At 44.0% G+C, this 16,073-nt stretch overlaps 1 protein-coding gene and 1 long non-coding RNA gene across 2 annotated transcripts; both read right to left on the bottom strand.

The window, feature by feature from the left end:
- Window positions 1-320: 320 nt before the first annotated feature.
- LOC144103778 (venom metalloproteinase BumaMPs1-like) lies at window positions 321-12,359 on the bottom strand. Its single transcript, XM_077636432.1, has 8 exons — window positions 12,338-12,359; window positions 11,603-11,641; window positions 11,076-11,200; window positions 9,099-9,170; window positions 8,915-9,045; window positions 7,348-7,394; window positions 5,386-5,494; window positions 321-462 (listed from the first exon to the last, which is right to left on the bottom strand). Exons 1-8 carry the CDS (start codon window positions 12,357-12,359, stop codon window positions 321-323), a joined length of 687 nt encoding a protein of 228 aa, XP_077492558.1.
- Window positions 12,360-12,446: 87 nt separating this feature from the next.
- Window positions 12,447-15,508, bottom strand: LOC144104832 (uncharacterized). The gene is made up of 3 exons (XR_013308636.1): window positions 15,323-15,508; window positions 14,556-14,654; window positions 12,447-12,579 (listed from the first exon to the last, which is right to left on the bottom strand). It is a non-coding gene; the product is annotated as an uncharacterized LOC144104832 (long non-coding RNA).
- Between the last annotated feature and the right edge of the window lie 565 nt (window positions 15,509-16,073).

Genomic DNA, 16,073 nt, shown 5'->3' with positions numbered 1-16,073 from the left:
GACGGAAATAAATTCTCTGCAGGGCGATATCAGACCTCTACACGGTGCATCACTGCAATGTCGGCAGAAGACAAGAGCATTACATAAACATCTAGCTGGCATGAAATTCGTGCAGGTGCTAAGGCTTTCTCAGGAACCTCAATGAGCACTGGGTGTGGTCTTGATATCGCACAGGAATAATAATCTAGATCGAAAAGGAATGTGAGATGGAAGGATGAAGTTATTGCCATCAACTATTGTTTTGACTTCTTTCTTAGCAACGCATGTAGTCATGGCAACCACATCTTTTTTGAGCGGTAGATGTTTTGCGACCAGAGGTCTTACGTCACGAAGTCGGCGATGAGCTCCTTGCTGCAATTCGAAAAGTCGAAGCCTCCGCCGTGCTTGCTCATCAAGTGCCGGCCGTTCGCAGAGCAATTCTGTGCAATCTTATTCTTATCGCCGTCATGGAAAGCACCCAGTCTGAAAGGCAAGTTAATCATTATAAAACATGGCTTTTGTACGGAAGTGAAATAATAACTAAAAATGGTGAGGTCACCGGTTATTTGTCGTCCGTTAATAATTCCTGCTTCATCAAAAAAGTAGTAGTAGTAGTAAAAGTAGTGTTAGCAGTCGTAGTAGGGATAATGGTAGTAGAAGTATTAGGTGTAGTAGCAGTAGCAGTAGTGGCAGCAGCAATAGAAGCTGTAGTAGTAGTAGTGTAGTAGTAGTCCGCAGCGGTGGCCTAGTGGTTTGAGCATCCGCCGCGCATTCGGGAGGTGCGGGTTTCGGTCCCCAGTGCCGCCGGGTACAGTGGGTAGAAGCTTTCCCCTGGTCTGGTGCTCGGCTTATTTAGGGTGAAATTCTTGGGAAATTGGTTTTTGACCCCACCTTGAGAAATCGAGAATACCTTGTGCCATTGCGCTCTTCGCCACAGCTGCCTTGCGCCATAAAAATTCATCATCATCATCATCATTAGTATAGCAGTAGTAGTAAAAGGAGTAGTAGTAGCAGATGTAGTGGCAATAACGGTAGTAGGTAGTAGTATTGCCAGTAGGTTTAGTAGCAGTATATACTATTAGGAGCAGCAAGATCAGTGACAGTATTACACTACGAAAATAACAGAATGGGCCGCAGGGACCGTAACAGTGTTATTGGACGGAGGGCGCCTTGAGGACAAAGGGTAGGCCAAAATATTTAAAAAATAAGACTTTCTGTTTTCTATAAATATTGAATGCCGAACCTTCATGAAAGGCATTCAATTAATGACCTGGCCGGTTTACCGCTCTTTGGTGGAGCTAGAATAGCCAGGTTTTATCACTTTAGGGGAAACTTGGGTTTTAAATGAAATTTTTTATTATATAGAGATATAAGGAAATTAGCAGTGTGTATGTATTTCTTCAACCTATTTTCAAAATATAATTAGGCTTGGTAAACCTCAATTAGATTTCACATTATGGGAAAACAATAAAGCCTATTTAGTTAATTTCTTACGGGTCGTTAATGCACATTCAACATCTTTTCGTTCCGATTTAAATGTTAGTGTAGCCAAATGCCTGCCATAGAGAGCTATGCTGTTTATATTGATATTGGTCTACATCGTCATATAAAAGTATTCAATTATGTCGAAGTTTTATAATTATCAAATATAATTAGGGGAAATTTTTCAAAAAATTTTACAAGCTTGACTCGGCCATAAATATGGGATAGCTCCATAGTGAAGGTCTTTCCGAAGTCAGCGGTATGAGAATAATTGAAATTTCACCTCAAAAACATGTCGAAAACTTCTGTAAGGATAGTCAAGTTGGCAAAAAAAAAAACAACAAGCTGAGAAAATAGCCTTTGAGAAAATGGCCTTTGAGCCTGGCTAAAAATGAAACCCTTTGGGCTGTTCACATTTGAAAAAGGGTTGTAAACCTCAAATTTCATTTTATTTTATGCTGGCGTGTTTTGCTCTATGCTTTTATTACCGTACCCTAGGTGTGTGATTCACTGACTCCCGTGCGGCTATCATCATAATTTTTATTTTTTATTTTTGGTTCGGAAATAAGAAAACATGCGCATGGCTGTTTGGGCCACATATTTTCACGTAACGACAATAATGCCTGCCATGTTCCATGGGCGAAATACTGCGACATTTGCTGCGTGCCAAAGGACAATACTCTTGCGAATAGGTATTGGCTCAGATCAGTTCTTCGCTCCACAAAATCTGCTTTCCTATAGCTAGCGCGGAAAAACACTTTCTAAAGAAACTTCTCTACGGCTGAAGCCAAAATACCAACGGCTCAATTAACCCGCGGCTTTTGAGCTCCCACCAAAAATGCCTTCCTGCGGAATTACTTAGACGCAGCTGTGGTGTTCCCTGACCAGAAAAGGGAATGAGTTAACGCCCTGTGATGTTCCCGGCTGCATATGGTATTTCAGCGAGCTGCTGCATCGTGAGGTGGCTGAGTGAGCTAGACTGTCGTGGAAAGTATCATATGGAAAAAGATGCTGAATAAATCACAAAGAAAAAAAACAGCTGCAAGCTCACAAGCAAATAAGCATCAAATTGAGACTGTGGCTGACTTTAAGATAAGTGGTTACTAATGTAGGATACAACAAAAAAAAACAGCAGTTGTTAACAGTGGGCCATGGCCCGCGGCGTACTGTATTACTCCGCTAGCCAGTTACAAAAGTAAACGAAATCAACTTTTTAATGTTTGACTATAATAAACAAGCCAGGTATCAAAACTCTAGTCCCTATAATTTTTTTTTCGTGATTAGCTTCTTGTTAAGGTGACAAGATAGATTTTAACAACGGACTACGTTTTTGTCGTGGAGGAAATCTGTGCGGCGGTCGTGAATGTGGGCGGAGCTTCACTGCAGACTTAAGTTGTATCCGAATATAAATAGCTGTTGATTTCTTAAATGCGATCAGTTGTCAGAAGTACTATACGAAATAAAATGCCAATATTTTCTTCGACCTTAACTAGAGAGATTCAAAACTACTGAGCTAGAATGGTTCACGTCTACGCAACAGGTCTCTTTTTTTTCTAGGAAAGTTATCTTCCATGAAAACAGAGTATGTATATATATATATATATATATATATATATATATATATATATATATATATATATATATATATATATATATATATATATATATATATATATATATATATATATATATGTGTGTTTATTAGCAGATAAGTTAAATGAAAATGAGGGGCCCGTTTGACAAACTTATGAAGGGAGCTAACAGTCACCGAAACCAAGGTGCATAGGGGAATGTTTTTTTATGTGTTGTGCTTATCAGTGGGATATTATAGTACTTAGATTAATAAATCGCTTAAAGAAAATTAATTATAACACAGCAGAAAAAACAACCATGCCGCCGGTGGGATCCGAACCCACGACCTCCGAATATCCGAAGCGCACCGGACGCGATATTCGCAGGTCGTGGGTTCGGATCCCACCGGCGGCATGGTTGTTTTTCCTGCTGCTTTATAATTAATTTTCTTTAAGCGATTTATTAATCTAAGTACTATAATATCCCACTGATAAGCACAACACATAAAAAAACATTCCCCTATGCACCTTGGTTTCGGTGACTGTTAGCTCCCTTCATATATATATATATATATATATATATATATATATATATATATATATATATATATATATATATATATGTATATATATATATATATATATATATATATATATATATATATATATATATATATATATATATATATATATATATATATATATATATATATATATATATATATATATATATATATATATATATATATATATATATATATATATATATATATATATATGGTATTGAGAAAAAGTTCAAAGTTTAAAATCTGACCTAAAATACAATATACTGTTCTGTTAGAAGCAGAATGAACAGAGAATAATATAAATTAAACCTGCGTGAGCTATGGGGTGCAGTCGCTGTGAAAACGGGTCTTAAGTATGCCACCGAATGTATGGTATGTTTACGGCCTGCTCTGTGCATTTAAACGCGCCCCAACAGAAGAAATGGCAGACAAGACCGCACAAGGTAATACGGCTCGACATGTTATATCAAAGGATAGTTTATAAAAAGAATGCCGGTCAAGGAATATCAGACAAGGAAAAAAAAGGACGGGGCGAGGGATTTTTGCTCCACCGAAAATAATCACACAGCAAGTGCGTCTTTTCCACAGTTCAGATAATCTCTTACATAAAAGCTTGTAATATCTGCTCTGAAATAATAAGTAGTTAACGGAATGGCTGGCACTTGACACAAAAATACTTTTAATATCAAGTTCCTTAAAACGGCAAATGGTTTAGTTCAACCTCTATTTCTTTATTAATTTAAATAATCTAAAGGCATGGGGGAGAAGGGCATGCAAGCGGCACAATACATAATAGCAATGAACAACTACGCATCCAAAGGGTGAGTACACAACACGGCGTACGCAAAGTTATACAAAGCAGGACTACATAGCAATTTATTCCCAGTAAAAGGAGCAGTTGTGAAAATAAATTTACGCGAGTTTAGGCGACCATGGTGTGTTAAAAGCCTCGCCTGAAAAAGATCCCCAGGTGTCAAAAACATCACGCCTAATTAATTCTTGCGAGGTGTACGATGGCCTTGAAAGTTCGGTCATTTCCAGCAATGAAGTCCCTCATAAGATTACAAACGTCCTCTGCTTAGCGCCCATTATTGGCCCCGATGTCTCCGACAGAAAGGAGGGGCAGGGAAAAGATATGCAAGAAGATAAGAAGGTGTTATGTGGTGCCAACTTCTTATGCCTTAGTAAATGAGAATGTGGTAAGGCATTCTTGGCGAAGGTTTCAACAAAAAAATTTCTCTGCGGTAACCCGCATTGGAGTAATGCGAAAGCATTGACGCCTCCTCGGCACTCGTCACCTTTATTTGTTCCTCTTTGCCTCTTTTTGCTCCTCTTGCCACTATTTGCTCCTCTTTTCCTCTATTTGCTCCTCTTGCCACTATTTGCTCCTCTTTTCCTCTATTGCCTCTATTGGCCTGAGAATTTGCGAAATTCAGCTAATTCACAACACGCTTCGTTCCAAACTTTCACATTTGACGCCGCGCGGTGGCTCCGCCCACATTTCCGGTCACGTGGTACTACACTTCCGGCGTTTCAAACTTGGTGCCACTTTTGAGCTGGCCACGGCCACTTATTACACATTTTTGGCTCCAATTAATTACCTATTCATCCTATCGTCACCAAACTTTTTGCGCCATATCCTCACATCACCCTCCTTCGATTAGAATAACTTTTTAGACATTCTGTTTTTATAGTTCCCCACAATGGCTGCGGACACGTATTGTTGACACGAAACCGCCGATATAGCCGATATAGCTTTCGCTTCAATATCGTGTGAGCGCACTTACAGATGTCCTATTTCGTGGGCAGCGGTGTTTATTCCATTGAACTTTCCAGGCTTGTCCTGAGCGATTGAGGTCTTGTGCAGCCTGCAGGCTTGTCCGATGAAGGCGAGTCCTACGAGTTACACGTGGTTTATTCAGCGCTAATGGACTAGTTTCAGACTGACAACATTTCAACTTTTCATGCATCTAAAGATCCCAACTTCCGATACCCCAGTTTTCAGTGGCGGCAGAACAACCACCTTGCAATCAGGAGGTTTCTGGTGGGACTCTTGGTACCACTAGATGTCTCTGGTCTTTATGCGATTAGGAGTGCTGCCCTTCCTGCTGCACTGATGCTTTTACCGCGGACTACGTGGAGGGGAGGGGGGTATCTTTCTTACACGCAGGTATCTAGCAAGAATGGTCCTAACCAACGGATTTCTATATGACTCACGGCGTACATGTGGTGTGCACGAGGACTGCGAGCGAAGCTTCAAATGCATGTCGAACAACATAACGTTACGTTACGTCATTACGTTAGCTGCAAGGCGTGGTGACATGAATATTTATAAAAGAGCGTCTGGCGTCCTTTCCTGTCATTAAAGTTGGAAGTTGCGCTTCTTTCCTCTGTCTCAAAGTTTCCTGTGTACGTCCTGTTAGCGCACGCTGTTTAATAGAATATTTATCGGAGCATCACCTCCAGCTTATCAGTGCTGTCTGACCGCGATAAACTGCGTGCGCATGGAGCGAAATGCAAGCTTTTGAAATAAAAATAAATCATTTGACCAATTTCGAAATCTAGGGCATTTCGTGTGCGTGTAGTTGCACGGGGTCGCTGGTAACTTTTGCCTGAGCAACGGGGCCTTAGGCATTGTTACGTTTGGAGACGCCAACATGCCAAGAATATTCAAGCCACTGAGAAGCATCAATCGACAGAGGCTTCAAAGGGCCGTCGACGTGGTTCCAGCGCCACGAGTGCAGGTGGTGGCGTCTACAAGGGTCCTTCCACCCCCCCCCCCCCCCCCCCCCCCCTGCTGTTTACGGGGTGCAATGGCCGTCCGCTGCCTGAGAACGGCTTTGGGGAACCTGTCGTTTGTTCTAAACGCCGGACCCACCCGGGACATCTTTATCCCGGAGGGGACGGCTGGGGAGCCGGCGAGCGGCGGGGTTGCAAATGAGCCGTGGCAAATGCGGCCGGGTTTTACTAAGCCAACGTCGCCGCAATCCTCGTGCTTCGAAAACAACTTCGTCTTAGACTGTGCTTTTCCTTATACGTGGAACCTTCTGCAAACTGCAGTGGCAACCTTTAGTTCCCATGCTACCGCTGTGAAGTGCAGGTGACTGACCTTCGACGCTGCCATGGGACCCCCTTCTGGCTTTTCATCACTGCGGCCTGGAGAGCGCGGACCATAACTTGCCAGAAGTGGCAAGAGTGTGTTGTTGGGGCCGTCCTGGAAGGCGAACCCTAAAGACTGGACACGTGATCGACGTCACAGTGATTGGACGCATTTTTAATGAACTTAATTCCCCAACTAAGGACCTGGGGACAGGGGACCCTATTTAAGCAGCGATCTGGAGTGTGATCGCCAGCTCCCGATTCACTCTTTCGAACTATGTAAAAATGTAAACCCTTCAGTCTCTTCTCCACCTCGAAGACCCTCTCATCTCTTCGTCACCCCACAACAGCAGTCTCCCGATCCGGAACCCGGGGACACCGACCTTGGCGAGAGACGGCACAGGCGAACAGGGGCCCGCATCTAACAATTGAGGTGGCAGCGGTGGGATCGAAGCGCAATCCCCCAACACCGGTGGCCTGCTACGGGACAGAAGCCCCACTCCTAACAGCGTGTCGATCAAGAACTCTGCTGCAGCTGCTTTAAATCCATGCCCAGAATTCTCGACCAATACTTCGCATGGATGTGCATTTCAGAATAATACAGATGTAGTTACACAGTTGTAATGCATGCGTTTCTGAATAGGACGTACCTTGCAAACTTGTGACTTTCCCACCCTCGAATTTTACCAGGTGACGCCTTGAAAGAATACAGAAAATACAAGAGACACGTGCACATATGTTTAAACAGCGCACACACTGAAATACACTTTGTTAATGTACGTGGTAACTAAAACACAATGATTCAAAGTCCACCTACCCCTTTCGCCCCGCATTGCTTGGAGCAGCAAATGGAATGCAGTCGAGCCCAGTTATAATGGCTAAAGTTATAACCAACGCTCGCTTATTACGAACAAAGCCGTTGTTACCATGAAATTATGTATTGTGGCTATGGCCTGGCGTTTCAGATTATACGAAAAATCATGGCTGCACGTACGACTAGGTTATGTAGAATGAGGAGGCGCCGTAAACTCTCCCCCCCCCCCCCCCCTCAACCCTGTCTCCCCCGGCAGTCTAAACACGCGCGTTTCCTGCTAGCGCGAGGCCGAAGAGCGTTGACCAGTTCCGGTGATGTCCCTCAAGGAAATTGTCGGCCGCCTGGAAACAAGAAAAAATTTCAGCGGGGCGCTTTGTTGACCTAAAGTGCGGGGGCGCGAATGCCTTTAGCTCGGTGTTGCTGCTTGTGTCGGTGATGTGTGGTGAAGATGTTGATTAAAGACCACAAAGGGCGTTTGGGCGGCACCCTTCAAGATCGGCGTTCAGGAGGCGCCTGGCAAGATTGCCTGGGGAGCGCTCCTCCCGAACGATGGTGGCGCCACTCAGTGAAGTCACACGCTCTTCAGCCACACGACTTTATCATTGTCTTTGCGATGTCCCCAGACTTATCTCGATTGATCGCGGCTGCGCGCAATACTTCCAGTTGCTTTAGTGATCAGCGTGATTGACAGCTATGGTGTGACATTTTTTTGCGAACATCCCCGCTGGCGAGTCATGAGCCTATAAAGGCTTTCGGCTTAAAATGTAGCATTGAAATTGCAGGTTACCGCCGGCCACGCGCGCCTAGACAGGTTACAACTTCGACCGGTGCGGGCGTGTGTTCCGGCTAACCGAGGTGTCTAAAATGGAAGTTTGTTAAACCAAGGCAAGAGCAGCGTTCAAAGTGAAACCACTGCACACGGCCGGTGATCAACCAAGCGATAAGGATTTGAGAAATTTGAAAACTAGTCACGAGGTGTGCCTTGGTCCACTAGCAAAAGTTCCGACAAGAGGATTTGTTTACATCTGGGAAATGCGTTCGTCTTTTCCAGGGGTTAAATAGCGTCTTCGGTGCGAGAAGGAAGATTGCGAACGAGAACAAAAAGGCCGAATATTGCACCTAGACAGCTTAGCAGTGGCGTGTGTATGTGTGATTAAGGAGAGCAAATAAAAACTCGTGAGGAGAACAGCCTCACTGCAAAAGTCGCAAATAAGGATATTGTTTTTCAAATTATCGCCCAAGTTTCAGCTGGTGAAACAACGAAGTAAAATTTTCGGTATCAAACGGTTAAACGCTACATTCATCACTGAACTGAACCCATGGTAGATTCCGATGTCGGTTAGCAATTACGTTGTGCTCACCAGTTGTCGTATTTACCATCACCAAGAAATATTTACCCTTACCCCGCTGCCATGAGGATAGCGTCTGCATTCTTCATGTTGGACTCCTTATTAAAGTGCTCGGCTAATTTTTTCAAAGTTCCACTGGCATCGATGCGAGCACCTTCGTAATGGGATACGTAAGATTCGTTGTCCTGGAAGAACAGCTTCATTATAAAAAGGGACCGGCTATCTTGGTCCAACTTACCGTAAAGCTTCCTTGGATCGCCGTCACCACTACAGCGATAGGCGGATCAAGCTGGGATAAGCGCAGGCCAACCTGCGAATTAAAGGCACAGGATACACGACCGAAACTCCATTGGAATCTTTTTTGTCAGAAATGGGTAATGTTTCTTTAAGATAAAGAAAGCAGAGATAAGAGCTCACTGCAGTTTATATACTCGGAGGGATATGGATATTATACAAATAAATCTTCATGTTACTTACTGAAGCCCACAAATTTAAAAAAAGCTTAGATGTTTAAAAGGTTTAAGTTTAAAAAGCTTAGATCCGCTATCTACGAACGATAGCGGATCAGCAAATTCGACGTAGTGTGTTTCCGATGTGTCCAAATATCAAAAACTTAGTAAAGCTTTGAAGCGCATTTAAGTTTTCTTGCATAAGGTTGAGCATGAGGGTGCTCCAAGCTTTAGGCCGCACTAGCCTTGCAGAATACTTTCAGTAACTGCTGCGTCGTGGCGGCACCTTAGATACATATAGGCTACATCGAGACTATTACCATTCCGAGAATTGGCGCCCGCGCACTTATCTAGGGCTCTCGAACGGCGCACTGTGGTGTGAATTGGTGACAGTCACAAGTGACATAAGTTTAGAAACAACGCCTTATGGTCTATTCATATCGACATGGGCTCTAGTTCACTTCTCGTGCCTCAAAAAGATATATTGAGCCCGGCCGCAGCGACCAATGCCACAAAAGCAAGACCCAGAAGGCATTTCGAGCGCTCCAAATAAGTTCCTGGACATCTGCATGCTTCAGGTTCCCAACGCTGTCCTTTAAACGCACCTATAAGAAACTAGAAACACGTGCCTGCTCTCTGCTGTACAACAATATGCACATAGTGAAGGACTGTCGCCCTGGCGGTCATTGAATGCAGATGGTGGCCTAGGGTTTTTAGTGATTTTATGGGGTTTAATGTTCCAAAGCGAGTCGGGCTATGAGGGACGCCATTGTGGAGGGCTTCAGATAGTTATGACCACCTGGGGTCTTTAACGAACTGTGACACCGCATAGTACACAGACCTGTACCATTTCGCCTCCATCGAAATGCGAACTCGCGTTAGGTGGAGCCCGCGTTATTCGGGTCGGAAGCCGAACACTATAACCACTGAGCCACCACGGGTATGGCATACATGTCGAGGGGAAAACTAACTGCGCGGTATGAATTGGGGCACTTCTGATGATGTAATGACAAACTGTTGAAGTGTGTGTCCGTGTTTCGTTTGATCACACATGGGGCGCATCGCAAATTTCACGTTAGGCGGTGTCGCGCTGAAACATCCGAATGAATCTTTTCTGTTGCTCTAAGGATGACTATCAGGCGAACTGATATGCAAATGTAGCATTCTTGCGAAGCGGAAGTGTTGTTATTTGAAGCTACGGCCTCTAACGATGTTCGGATACGGCTTAAGTGTGTTAATACAATTGTCCTGCTAAAGCAAAAAAGAAATACCGTTTTTATTACAGCGCGCTTGACTTGGTATGCTATTTTCAATGCGTTTTAGCCGTCTACCCTGAACAAGCCCGCACCGAAACATATCACCAATCTTTTTTCCTTAGAACAGCCAAAGACTGGAATGACCTTCCGTCCGAAGTGGCAACCATCATCAATCCCGTTCGCTTCAAATCCGCCATCGAAGACCATCTGTATTCATCCATTTAAAACCCTTTTGTTTGCCCACCCCTCATGTAATGTCCTTTTTGGACCCTTGAGGAAATAAATAAGAATAGATACAAGGCGATTAGGATATGTTTGGAGGCGTCGTAATGAAGCATGCTGACTACAATAACAAAGAAAATAACCAGAAAAAATGACGTTTTAAAAATGTCTGCCGTACAGTACACTGAGGTCTTCAGTGGGGTCGACACGTTGTTGCCAGAGCTGTATTGGCAAGCGCCGAAACCTCGCCTGAAAATTCGTTGAACAAAACGGTGGGGCTGCACTCACCGAATGCAAAAATATCGTTGCATATGCAACACGGTCTTCCGTTTGGTTGTTGAAATAAATGGTGTGGTTGTAATCACCGATGAAGTATAACTCAAGCTCATAATTTGCTGGGGGTGCTTTGGTGTCTGCAAAAAAAACACACACACACACACACACACACGCACGCACCAAAGATTAGCGGACGCATAGATAATGCCCAGCCTAGAGTGCGATTGCACAAGGAGTACGTCGAGGCATGGTCGAAATACTTCCGGTTTGGTGACGTCGCATGGTATGTGACGTCACGCTAGTTCAGTCACGACGAGTCATGACGTGCCTATGATGACCGTGCATCACGTGCCAGTGATGACGTCATAATACGTGAAATGATCAGTGATGACGTGACCTGGTGCTACCAGAGACGGCGAGACAGCCAAATTGCCCGACGAGCTCCTCATTCTCTCCCGTGAAAAAGGTAGCTGTTCGCACACAACTGTTCGCTACATGTAGATTGCCCGCACAATCTTCCGTATGTCGCGCTTTCTCACCTGCTTTGCGAGGTTCAGGACTTTCTTGAGGTTGCTCCTCTGAAACATAAAGATGCTTATATCAGTTATTAAAGAAGACTCATGCCTTCGTTGGGGTCAAAAGGCTTTCACTGGAGGGGTAATAAGCGCGTGCGAAATCCTCTCTTTAGATCACATTGCTTTCGTTGTTGCTGTTATAGGTGTTGTAGAGACACCATGAAGTAAGCAAGCATGTATGTCTCAAAGAGAAAAAACAAGTTTCTGATATCCTTGTTAGTTTTGCGTGTTAATTTGGCAAGCCTCTTCTATAAACAACAACCCAATTTCGCTAAAGCTGTTGAAAGCACATTGCAATGCTTCAAAATTTCTCCTGTTCGTGATAACTGACTACTCCGCAGGCGTCCCTCATTATTAGTTATGACCGGAAGAAGTATTTTACTCCGACATACTGAGCGCCACTACGAATGAAAATCATTTGGAGTGCAGGCAGTGGTACTTTAAAAATGCACGAAGGATGAGTTCTGCAAGCAGTTTCGAAAAGCTCACATTTCACAATATGTTAAAAAAAAGCAAGTATCCGTTTGCACTTCAGATAAAACTCAAACGCTGCCCGACTGCTCAGAGTAATGCGCCCTGAGACAACGTTTTTGCTTTATTCTCTCGCCACTGTTAAATGTGCCAGTGCTTTTCGGCTGTGCTACTGGGGAAAAAACAACAACAACAAGCTACTGGTAAAGTATCAAGGAATAAAACTACCGTGATCCCACAGAATGGACATAGTTTTATTTGTTCAGTTATTGGTCCCTGCCATAAGTCTCTTCATGTACACGAAAGAGAATACGTTAAAGAAATGCTTTAGACTTACCGCTCACGTCTTCATTCCCGCAGGCTGTAGGTCCAGTGGTTATTCTGGATAATCTATGAGCCTGCCCATTTGATGATGATCTTTCCAAGCTTGCCACGGGCTCAATTTGATGAGTGAAATTCACTAGTCCTCTCTGAAAAATTAAGAGCGTATTCCATCTCTTGTGCTGTATTGCAAAGCATTCTCGCAATGTATGCACGTTCTACATATAAAACGTTTTCCACAGGAGGTGAAGGGAAGTTGGTAACGATAGAACCTAAAGGATTCCATCGAAACAAGAACAACAGTATTGTTGGTGGTCGCACAGATCAGTATGGAATACATTTTCGTTCCAGCTTATCTTCTAGCTAAGGGCGTAGGCAATAAAACTTTCCATATCTTGCAATAATGTAGAAAGTTGGGCTTGCTGGTTCTGACCTATAACCACCATTGTAGCGCAACACACGACAAGGACACACACACACATACACAGCGCTGTCCACTCGTCCTATGTCCTTGTAGTGTCTTGCGCTACAACGGTGGCTTCGTATCCTGTTTCTTGCTGACAACAGCGGGCACGGTCTTAGGAATGAGAGTGAGTGAGTGAGGAAAACATTTAATGCATAGAATAGATCGAGGTTAGTTAGGAGATCCCTCATTCCAGGAACCCATTCACTTTTGACGCCGCTGTTGCCCGGTTCATACAGCCCAAGCCGGTCCTCAGTTGTAGAGCTGGAGGTGTGATCCACTGTGCTTGAAAAACAGACAAACATTATAGCACCGGTTTGCGCCGAAACTTTCTGTTTCGGACGTGGCGTTAAAGGCGGGTACGCAGAAGTATCACACGCTTGGTGCGTTCGCAAAGACTCACGAATTTCCGTCAGTCGCTGCACATGAGTGACGGTGGTTATGTGTGCTGGTTTTCAACGTCGCAGGCCGTAAAAACCGAAAGCAAAGCGCTAGTCGTAAGATAATGCTGTATAGTTTAGAAGAACTTATATTTGGGCTATATATAGATAGATGGTTCATTGTACTCGATAATGGAAAACAGTAGCGCCGAAAAACACACACACAGCAGAAGAACGACGTAGGACAAGCGCTTGTCCTACGTCGTTCTTCTGCTGTGAGTGTGTTTTTCGGCGCTACTGTTTTCCTTTCTAGATAATGCTGTTTTATTTCATTACTTAAACCACGCTGAGCAAATCACCGTCCCGATTCCAGAGCCCTCCGCATCATTTTCACCGAAGAAACAAAGAGCAGCTGCCAAGAATCTGCAGCTTTACACCTTGATTATAATTTCCCCTAAATTACCGCCCACATGTAAGAAGCTCCGGTTTGTAGCTATTTTACCGGCAGAAAAACGTAATCGCTGCGGCGTTTATAATTGTATGTTTAATGTAACTCGCTTGAGGAGTCATTCAAAGAGAGAGGGAGAGCTTTGAAATGCCAGATGTCTGCCGCTGAAGCTCGGTCTTTGCAGCACCATCCTTTTGGAGACTTATGGAGCGGTTTTCTATATCAAGCTCGGTTCAAACATTTACTGACACTCTCCTACTAGTGCCATCATATGGTGGAAAATTTCGCGCCGTTGCTGTGTCACTACCAGCTTGCAAGAGCGGCTGCAATCGGGCGCTGATACGAAGTTTAAATTCACCTTACAGAGCGTGTAGCAAAAAAAAAAGAAAGAAAGACATGGGGAGCACCCAAGTATGGAGCTGAATTTAGAGAAATTGCAATTGTTTCCATGGAGGCTCTGCAACTTTCAGTTTGATGCTTTTTAGAAAAGGAAAGTTGCTTTTACTAAACGCTAGCTTAAGCACAAGTTAAGAATTTCCAATGTTGGTCGCAGGTGACAGAATGTTGTAATGCTTTAGCCCAGTTAGGAACATGAATAATCGGCGCGCAGTGATTAGAATATTGTTTTGCGCCTGCTGGTTTTGCAAAGCCGGTAGAAATCATGTCCTCGCAAATGAGGAGTCGTCTTCTAGCCAGCATTAGTTCTGTGCTTTTTTCTTTTCTTCCTGCATTTCACCTCTATGCAATTCTGCTGAGCAGAATGCTGCTCAAGTTTCATTCAGTGTAACATGCGAAATTGCCTCGCCCTGTTTAATAAAGCAATGGCGCACTCACAATTGCGTATCCAGAGTGTCCTTCTTGAGGTTCCAGTAGCAATGACGCTTGCTTGCTTGTGTCCTCATACAAGTTCCTCTCGTAGTACGCACCACCGACCTGAATAGAAAAATAACGATAGTTAAAATACTGATGACGATGGTGAATAGCATTTTTATGGCGCAAGAGCATGTGTAGTCAAAAAGCACCCCGGCACAAGGTGTTTTCGTCAACTCAAGGTTGCGCCAAACACCCATATATTTCCCTAGCATTTCACCCCTAAGAAGTCGAACACAAATCCAGTAGAAAGTATGCATCCACTGTACCATCGATGGGCACCTGGGGGCACTGGGGACCGAACCCCGCCCCTCTCGCATGTAATAGTTAAAGTTTCGCAGCAAGTTCTCAGGAAATATTAACCACTGCATGCGGGTAACCAGAGCCACCGCCTGGCCTTGAAATGTGGCTTCTATGTTGTCCTACCTGACTTACAGGCGGCAATAGATTATTCATGGATCACACAAAACCCTAAACCGCCTGGCGGCAAATGGAGCGAGGGCACGCTAGATACCATGGCCAATTACGAAGGCACTGGAACTTCAGGCACCCTCATAAGTTAGGTTTTCGCTTTATACGGGCGTGCCAAATAACTTCACCTCTAAATCTCTCAGTGCCGAATTCTGTTGAGTAGCTTTACTGGCGCAAAAGATTCCAAACATGAAAAGGACACGGGCATGTGCAGCATAACAGACAAAAAGGTTAATCAAAGGAAAGTGGCATTCACTCACGCGGCGTTCGACTATCCCGTCTTCCATCACATCTCGAAGTAGGACAGTGTCCGCTAGAACTGAAGCTTTTCTTAAGTTAAGCGTGTTCCCGTCTTGAATAAGCACAACTTTTTCAGAGCTGCCTTGCCGGCTTTCCAGCACCTGAGGGTAAACTGTTACGAAGTCCTCGGCATCCTCTAGTTGACAAAGAACTGAAAAAAAAAAACCGCCACAGCAAATATATAAGGCTCCTCATTACAACCACAAGCAATGAACTATTATAGCATCCTCTTACCCCCTAAAAATTCTTGCCCCCCCAAAAATTCACTTCCTGTCTGCCTATAAGAAATAGTGTTACCACGGTGTTTCGATTTCGGATGGGTGCTATATAGTAATCGCAGTCTCGGTGAAAATCGTGTGCTGAAGACGGTATGCGCGAGCTGTGTTTTATGATATCCTATTGGCAAGATAACCGATGATCTTTAAGGCTAACGTAGTAGATTCCCAAGAGAATGCAAGCGCAGTAGAGGGCGACAGAAGGTAAGGTGGAGGGATGAGATTAAGAAGCTTGCGAGGATAAGGTCGCAACAGCTGGCACCGGCCAGAGTAAATTGGGAACATATGAGAGAGGTTTTTGTCTTTCAGTGGGCGTAGCTAAGCTTATGATGATGATGATGATGATAATGATGATGATGGCGATGTAGTAAAAATGCTTTTATGGCTAGTATTTTATCCGCTTCCGTTGATCGCCAAAATCAAATGATAATCTGTT

The sequence above is a fragment of the Amblyomma americanum genome, chromosome 9 (genome assembly GCF_052857255.1).
Source record: "Amblyomma americanum isolate KBUSLIRL-KWMA chromosome 9, ASM5285725v1, whole genome shotgun sequence".
Classification (NCBI taxonomy): domain Eukaryota; kingdom Metazoa; phylum Arthropoda; class Arachnida; order Ixodida; family Ixodidae; genus Amblyomma; species Amblyomma americanum.
This window is presented reverse-complemented; position numbering and strand designations above follow the sequence as displayed.

What these genes read in the sequence shown, in the direction of transcription:
- LOC144103778 (XM_077636432.1), bottom strand. Translation starts at nt 12,359, where the DNA reads ATGTCCATTCTGTGGGATCACG. An exon ending in CGATCCAAGGAAGCTTTACG is followed by an intron (nt 9,046 to 9,098) that starts GTAAGTTGGACC and finishes CTGTTCTTCCAG; the next exon opens with GACAACGAATCTTACGTATC. An exon ending in GCTATCCTCATGGCAGCGGG is followed by an intron (nt 7,395 to 8,914) that starts GTAAGGGTAAAT and finishes TATTCTTTCAAG; the next exon opens with GCGTCACCTGGTAAAATTCG.